Consider the following 9,322-nt stretch of genomic DNA (forward strand, 5'->3'; position numbering starts at 1 on the left):
GATGATACTTCGCAGGTCAATGAACCGATCGGTAAAATCAGTCCGACCGATGATACTTCGCAGGTCAATGAACCGATCGGTAAAATCAGTCCGACCGATGATACCTCTCAGATCAGTGAACCGATCGGTTAGATCAGCCGTTAAGGTAATTAATGGTAATAACTGCCGGGGAGTTAATGAAGATAATTATCATTTATTGATAATTAATAGTCATTCATTGGTGGTTAATGAGTTAGACCCAACGGTAAGCTCTTTATAATTTATAAATATATTTCTGGCAAAGGAGACAGGTAACTTAACTTGAACTTGAACTCAAACTTAGAGCTCTGATAACTAATCTTGATTACAAGATTATTACGCAAAGTCACTGACTTGAGCGTCGGAGTGTCTTTTGCAGGCACCCTCCCCCGCGGCTTGGATAAGGAGAAGAGAGAAGACAGCGCGGCTTGGATAAGGAGAAGAGAGAAGACAGCACAACCGGACGACGAAGCAGACAACTTTGAATGTCTCGGATTAGGGTTCTACATCCTGCCGAAACAGAAAGAATAAATAAAAAATACGACGAAACATGCATCAAATACAAGCCCATCAACCACAAAAAGAAAATGTAAAATAAAATAATTAAAAAAATATTGGTCAATCCACATGTCCATCAGTTACAACACTCGATCTGTCTAGTTGTATCATACTGATTGAAGTTAACTAAATTTTGACGAGCTAACAACGTAATAGATCAAAATGGGTTGGACTAACCATTTTATCACCCCTACTTAATGCAATCAATGAATAATTTGATTATCAAAACAAAAATAAGTACAAAGTTAGAAAGAATATGATAAGTTTTTTTTCGGTATAGATATCTGGCGTGAGTTATGGAGTCTTACCTCTCAAGAAAGTGATTTTATTATCACTATAGAATATTATATTGATTTTATTATCACTATAGAATATTATCTAGTGTTTATAGAAAGTAAGTGGAAGCTTTTAGCCTTGGTCCTGTATTTATAGTTTATCACAAGCCTAATAAAATATAAACAGACTTACCTTAAAATTCGGTCAGTTACTCATAAACAACTTTATCAATATCTTTAATCAGATATTTTATCCAATAACTTAAATGCTGGCCCAATTGTGGCTCAACACCTTTTTACCTGATTTGACTCGGTTGACGAGCGTTGTGGTCCAATATCATTTAACCTGGTTTGTTGACGAGCGCTGCTACAGTAGAGCTAACGAGCGTTGCTAGAGTAGGTAGACCGATTGATTATTCTTCGTAATCGTTCGTCCCGGATATCATACTATATAGTTTTAATCCTAAACTTAACAAAAATTAAAGAGTTAAGTCAATTTTTAATCCTCTTTACAAAACATTAATTACGTATTTGATCTTTTAATTTATAAAAATCAAACATTTTTATTGTTACAAATATAATCAATTATACATACATTTTTGCAATGATTTAGTAAATACATTTTCTAGTTGATCACTAAAATTAACAAACTTAGTATTGATATATTTATATACAATATTTTCTAAAATAAAATGATAAGTAATGGTTCTTTCGTAAAATATACTATTCAACCAAATATAAAAAAGAATTTCATTATACATATAAATGTTATTTGAGTAACTTCTCCGTATTACAATTTTTTTAATGATTATTTAAGTCAAATAGGTAAGTTCACAAATAATTAAGATTATAGTTTTGTTTATACTTTCACAATATATCCTTTTACAATATTTTGTTTCTTATTTTTTTAAAGATCAAGTCGTTAATGGATACAAACTATAAATGCTAAACTCAACCAATACTTGAATAATATAATGATTTATTTAAAAAAAACCTTAATATATTTGAATACATAAATAACAATATTATGATGATACGTATATTAAGAATTAAGAAATAGGTTCTGTATACCCAAGGTAGAGAGTGAGTATATAATTCAATTTTTTAACTAATTATCTATATTTATCAAGAATGAGAGTCACCCTCCTAATTAAGTAAAAATTTGACATTAGAATCCATGAAGTGTTAATTGGCTTTGAATTTATTAATCTAATTTCATTCAAAATATCTAATACATACTCTTTGAGAAATGACAATTCCATCATGAAATCATGTTATCTCAATCCCAACAAAAATTGCTTAGGTATTTTGAACGAAAGTGGTAAAAAAATGCACTTCATCTTGAAAGATATCATATCAATATATATTACTAAATATATAAGTTAAAATATTTTTCTTTCTCTAATTCTTATAAAAAAAATTCAATTAGATCCTTAATTTTTAGTCATATAATTTTTAAAAATAATCAAATTATGTTATCTTCATTAAATTGACATAATATTTCTATTAAAATCTACACATTAAATTACTTTACCTAAAAAGTTAAATTAATAAAAATATTTATACTTTTAAAATGAAGTAATTTGATGAATAAATTCTAACCCAAATCTAAGGTGAATATAACAAAAATATCTACTTATATTATTTTAAAAAATTAAATTGAACCAAATGAAAATAAAAAATAATTGAATTTGTATAAAAATTAAAAGATAAAAAGTATCATCACCAAATATATATTATTTTATTGAGTCATACAAAATTATCGAACTTATAAAAGTCATTACTCTGTTTATTTTCATATTTCATCCTATATTTTGACATTTTCAATTGTGCATATGGTAACATCCCAAAAATTTTGTAGTGTACTAAAGAGTCATTACAAGTCCAATATTAACAAGAACAGTTAGCAAAGATAGAAAAATAAAATAAGGTTTACCGTCATTCAAAATAACTATAAAATTCCACTTTATTTACAAACTGGTGGTAATAAAACTATACACAAGAAAATTATCTAAGGTTGCTATAAATCGAAGACTCCTCTATCTAATGTCGTGCTTTAGAGAAACCTCATATCCATCTGCTTACAGCCACCCGATGATCATCGCAAAGAAAAAAACACAAAACATACAAACAAAAACAAAAACAGAAGGGTAAGTTAGATTACAAAACAATTAATATATCATTTATAACATATTACACTTAAATCAAATATGTAACATTCACCAATCCAAACATCTTAGCAAGCAAAGACCTAAACCAATTGTTCGAACTTAGAATGATTGTCGAGCTATGGCAGGTTGTCCATTTGTGGTGGCCTCCAATGCTTTGCAAAGTCATTGTCAATGGATTTCATCCTACCACACTTACAAGATTAGTCTGTTCCACGCCTTGGATCATACTAGAAGCACCCAAGACTAAGATTTTCTATTACTCTCACCACATGTGTCAATCTTCTCTACTTGAGAATGAAAGACCATTAGAGTTTCAGGATAACCCCCAAAATTAAGCTACCTACATTCATTCTAACAATACTTGAACAACACCAAAAAGTTTCACTTTGGAACCAACTTTCATAACTTTGAAACCATTGATATCACTTCACTTTACATTGAATCCATATACATATTCTTGTTTCTAATTCATATTATAAATCAATCATTCAAACACTCACATACATTGAAAACACTTTAAGAAAATATATAAAAACTTAGTTGAAAATCTGACATTTTTGCTTAGCCACCAAATCTGCTCGCTCAGATAAAAATGTTTGTTAGTCCATTTGCTCAGCCACCAAGACTCGCTGTACAAAAACAGAAATAATGAGTTTTGCTTGCTCAGCGAAAAGTGTTATGCTCGCTAAAGTAGAACACACTTGCTTAGCGAGACTACATAATTCTGCAACATCAAAACTGCAGAATTTGCATCTCTCAACCACTTATGACCTATTCTATGCATCTTTTTCAACTTCTATCAGTGTATTTTAAACTTGTACAAAACTATATTTTTATTAAAAAAATTATTTTCAGTTTTCTAAGAAGAAATTATTTATTTGAAGTTTTTTCTGTAAAACGTTTTGTTTAAATGATTTTATACTCCAACCTTTTCTGCTAAAGCCACACTAATACTTATGAATAACAGCTTTTATGAAAATAACATAAAAAAATTGTGAACTAGTAAATCAAACAAGTTTTTAAAAAAAATGTGAAACTGACAGGCGCATAATTACGAAATATTCTTTTGTCAAAGCTTTCATAAACAATCATTTTCACACTGTCACACAATAATCATTTTTTTTTTGTGTGTGTGCAAGATTAGAATCGGGATATTATACTCCAAATTTTCTTTAGTACTCTTCTAACGTACATCATATCACCAATCAAATTACTATGATATCACCTTGAAAGTCCTAATTACAAAGTAATGACTCATATTATGACTAAAATAGAAAATATAAAAAAAAGGAAATAATTTGGACAATGAACAAAAATGGATTCAAAATAAAAAATATTCCAACACTTAAATGTGTACTCTCATGTACATAGAAAAACAAAACAGATAAGCACTTCAAAATTTTAAAGAATTTTTTTTCCTATATTAGGTTTTTCTTAAACAATATGAAAAAGAAAAAATATATGGACTTTACCCAATATGAAATACAATTGAACCATCATACCTTTTTAGATGTCATATGAAAATATATTTCAAATATTTAATATTGTAGGATCATTATAAGTTGAATAAGAATATATATATATATATATATATATATATATATATATATATATATATATATATATATATATATATATATATATATATATATATATATATATAATTTCTTGGAGTGTGATGAATTATTAGTTCTTGAATATAACATCTAGATTGATAAAATGTAAGTGAGAAAAAAATTGTAAAAAGAAATTTCATTAAAATTATCATAACATAATTATTTTATAGAGGTAACATATGTTTAAATATATAAAAAAATATGACAGAAAATCATAAAAAAAAAGAAAAAAATATATCAAAGATATCTGTATCAATCATATAAAAATAAAATTAATAAAATATATAAAACAAAAGAAAAACATTAAAGATATCTCTATCGTCACGGGAGTTATATAGATTTGTAAATATTATGTATGTGAAATTATATTCAATAATTTTAAAATTGGTAGATGAAAGGAGAATACAGCTTGAACTTTGAGTGGATAAGATAATGTATATTGTGCCTATATCTTTTTGTCTGAAGAAAGTTACGTATGTAAATTTTTGTGGGGTATTGTGATGCCATGTTGAAGAATATTTATGCTGTAACTTTTATCCACACTTCAATTCAAAACCACATTATAGCCAATGAAAAGATTCTACTTTTCACTGTAACAGAGCAAGAATCTACGAAAGCACACGACATGAACACCAAATTTAGAATGAACCACAACCTTTACAACGAAGACTGAATTAGCAAAAAGACACGGTGAACAACAAAAAACACTATCCTTATATAGAACACAACAGAGGAAAATTTGGAATACTCTTTGGAGTTTGGACAAAAGTTGGTTGGCTTAAACAACAAAGACGTAACGTGACTCTCTGATCCTTCTCTTTCGGACACTTCAAACCAACATTACTGTGGCAAATGTGACCGACAACATGGTACAACACCGCATCATATCATTAACATAATTAACAGCACGATGCTCTCACTTCTCTTTCGTCTTCTTTTTTCCTCTTAACATCATTAACGTATATGCATCTAAAACCAAATATCATACAAAAGTCAAGTCCATCAATCTCAATTTATTGCGTTGTTTAAAAAGTTAAATTTCCACCATTTTACATTTCCTTTCTTCTAACGTAAAAATTCAGTGTTAACACCGAATTAAGTTCAATCAAAATCACCATGGTACAGAACACTTTGCAAACTTTAAATTTAACAAACAAAAAGAAAAACATGTGATATTACTTTAAATGACAAAATCTTAATGGTGATTCGATTGTTACTTGATTTAATACGAGTTTCAAATCACTAAAACAATTAGAATCTTTTATATTAGAATGGAAGTGATGGTTTATCAAATGAATATTTCTTAAAAAATATTAGTTATATTTATAAAATTAATCTAAATTAAATCCATGTTCTTATTAAAATAATATTTACTAAAAAGTATAATAACAATTAATGTAATAAATAATATTAAATAATAAATAATAATTAACATATCAAAATATTTAATGTTTCATTACAATAAATAAATATGATTTAAATAAATATAAATTTAGAGTGTTTCGTAATAAAAAGATTTCAAAACTTTATTAGACCACGTTATTGAGCAGGATACTAACAACGTGATTCTGTGTTATGAAATATAGAAGGAAGTCACTTATTCTTAGTTCCTTTTTATTTCAGGTTAACCATCATCAAAATGTCCGTTCAATGAAATTATAAATTAAATAAGGTCATCATTTGACCCAAGTGTACTGCATTAATTTTCTGTAGTTTATTTATTTACTTTCAAAAAATAAAGTAAAAATAAATATATTTATTCACATTGCTTATTTATATCTTTTAATTTTCCTTTGTTTAATTTAAAAAAAAATAAAGTAATTTAACTTTGCTTCCTTCATATAATGTATGGAATAATCAAGAATTATAACCTTTATTACTTAAAATATCTTTTACTAACTTGTCTTCTAACTACTTTGTCAATCATATTTGACTTTCTAATTATTATTTTTTCAATTTTATATTAAAGATAAATAAACTCACAATGCATTTATTAATTAGGAAATTTAATAAATGTATTGAATTCTCTATCTCTGTTTTTGTTTTTTTTTATATTTTATTTAAATTTTAAATATTTTCTATCTTTTTTAAATATAAAACCGTAACGAAATTTCCATATCTAAAGTAAACAATATAAAAAAAAATGCTGCGATTTACCTTAACATGATAGTCAATAGATTTGAAATCAGAACAAAAAAAAAAACTTAAACAATTTTAAAGTCTTTGAAAATAAAAACAGATAAGGAAAATAAGGGAAAAAGAATAAAAATTAAAAAAGTAGAGAGCGTCGATAACCCCACTTTTTGTGTGAAAATGTAAAATGAAAATTAGTGTTCTTTTGGTTTCGAATTTTGTAATTCTGTTTTGGATATATTAGATTTTCAATTGAATATGATAAAAATATGCATCTAAATTATTTTTCTTGTGATGGGTTTTCTATAGGGACTAACAGAATAGGGTGATAATATTAGACCAATTACATTATCCTAACTCACATATTTATATTACACAATACATAAATAAATAAAAACTTGCTAAATTTGAACAGAGGCTAGTTATATTTAAAACCAGAGAAAATAGAAACATTTCGTTTTCATATATGACTCATTGAAACGTGGCACAGCCCAAACTGACAGTGACCATGGCCCACGTGCAATCCCTTCACGTGAATGTTGACCTTTCACTTTCCTCCATGAAAAGATTACATATGAACTAAAAATATTTTTTTTTTCCAAATTATACAATTGGTTATTTTTATAAACAAAAATATGGTAATTCATAATTATTAGCAATAAAAGAAAGAAAGATTAAAAAAATATAATAGATGGCACATATATTTGTGGATAAAGTCAATGACGGATATTAATGGATATTTTAAATTCACAAAGATCAAATCTATTGATTTTAATATTTTATTAAATTATTTAATTTGAATATTACTTAAGGATTATTTAAATTTATATTTTGAATATTTATTTTAAACTATTTTATTTAAAGTTAAAAAATATAATAAAATATTAAATATTTATAGGTACATACATGTATAAAAAGAATTATTAAATAGTTTTGATGGATGAACAAACTTTTTAAACTAGACGGTAATTATTATTCGAGAATGTTTCATTTATTATTTTATTATTATTATATCCCAATTCTTTACCACTCATAAATTATAATATCTAAAATATGTAAGCTATATTTTATTTAGATAAATATAAATATTAAAGATTTTAAATTTTCAATATTTTTTATCTTGTTCTATCTATTAATCCACCGTCAAGGAAATACCAGATAATTCTAACGAAAAGGTGGATGCATGGGCTGTGATATATATACGTGGGTTTGTGTATTTATTTATTTTATATATTTTAATTAAATTTTTGTCACTTTAATTTTAATATGTTTGAAAAATGTATATAAAACATAAAAAAAAAAAATCTCAAACCAACGAACTCTATGGTGTAAGATTCTCCATATTTGGAAGCCCACCAAATATGAGAAAAAACAAGGAAAAGTATCAACACCAAACAGTTGAAGAGAAGTTGAAAACCATGCAATAAGAGCTGAGTTTAGTGAGAGAAAAACTTAAATTTTCTATTAGGTTTTTTGTGAGGGGTTTCCAATATACTAAGTACATTCATTTTGACATTTTAAAATATATTAAGAAACCATAAAAAATCAGAAAAAAAACATAAAAAAACTAGGGAAAACCCTCTCATCATAATAAGAATAATAGATAATTATTAAGATAGATGTTACGTATATTATTTAATAACGTATTTAATGACAATATTGCATATGTAAATTCTTAGAGATGAAAAGAAAAATACAATTTTGTTGTAGGAAGAAAAAAACAATAACGATGAAGGGTAATGGAGTAGGTCAATTATCCCTTACATGGAAGACATTAGGGTTCTTGATGACTATATCATACATATAGACAGAGGTGAACTTGGAGAAGTCCTTTGGAAGGGAAATAAGGTCAGTGGAAGAATGCTTGTGAAATTGGTACAGTTGAAGGTCTCTTCCATAGTACCTTTCCCACCCTAAATTACTCAAGATTTGCTCCAGTGAACCGTAGGAAGACACAACTTCACCACTTGCCAAGTGAACCAACACCTTTTTCTTCAATCTGCATCTCTCTCCTTCACCATTTTCCATTAAACGAAACCCTTCTTTCTTGAATACCCAAACCCCAGACATTTTTTCACAGACAACCATGGTGGAACATCACTATATATATACACACACGCACACACATGTTTCTGTCAAAGGATATATTATTATCAACGTTGGACCACCAGCCAACTTTCTAAGATATCACTAAATAAATATATTATGTATTTCTTTTATATTCAAATTTAGGTAAATGCTTCCTGACAATTTTTTTAAGCTTAAGTACTTGTAAAACCTCAAAATTCTCCATTTTGATACCCTTATAATAAAATACAGAGATTGTGGGGATAAAAAAACATGCTACGAATTTTTAAAAGATATTTCGTTACTCTGTTGTACATAAAACAATAGAAGAATGATAAAAAAAAACATGAAAGAAAGAAAAGTTGACAAAAATAAAAGCAACAGAAAAATGCAATAATTCCTCGTGTGTTGGAGGCATTGCTGGCTGACAGAGGCTGCTTTGTTTTTTTTTTCTTAATAAATGCTATGTTTTTCAGTTATGTAC

General features: G+C 26.8%; 1 protein-coding gene across 1 annotated transcript; it reads right to left on the reverse strand.

The window, feature by feature from the left end:
• Positions 1-8,428: 8,428 nt before the first annotated feature.
• On the reverse strand, positions 8,429-8,841 carry LOC108331387 (flowering-promoting factor 1-like protein 1). The gene has a single exon (XM_017566030.2). The coding sequence runs from the start codon at positions 8,839-8,841 to the stop codon at positions 8,521-8,523; it is 321 nt and encodes a 106-aa protein (XP_017421519.1). The 3' UTR covers positions 8,429-8,520.
• Between the last annotated feature and the right edge of the window lie 481 nt (positions 8,842-9,322).

Source organism: Vigna angularis, chromosome 4, assembly GCF_016808095.1.
Source record: "Vigna angularis cultivar LongXiaoDou No.4 chromosome 4, ASM1680809v1, whole genome shotgun sequence".
In the NCBI taxonomy this organism is placed as follows: Eukaryota; Viridiplantae; Streptophyta; class Magnoliopsida; order Fabales; family Fabaceae; genus Vigna; species Vigna angularis.

Excerpts from the sequence above, each read along its gene's own strand:
- LOC108331387 (XM_017566030.2), bottom strand. The coding sequence starts at position 8,841 with ATGTCTGGGGTTTGGGTATTCAAGAAAGAAGGGTTTCGTTTAATGGAA.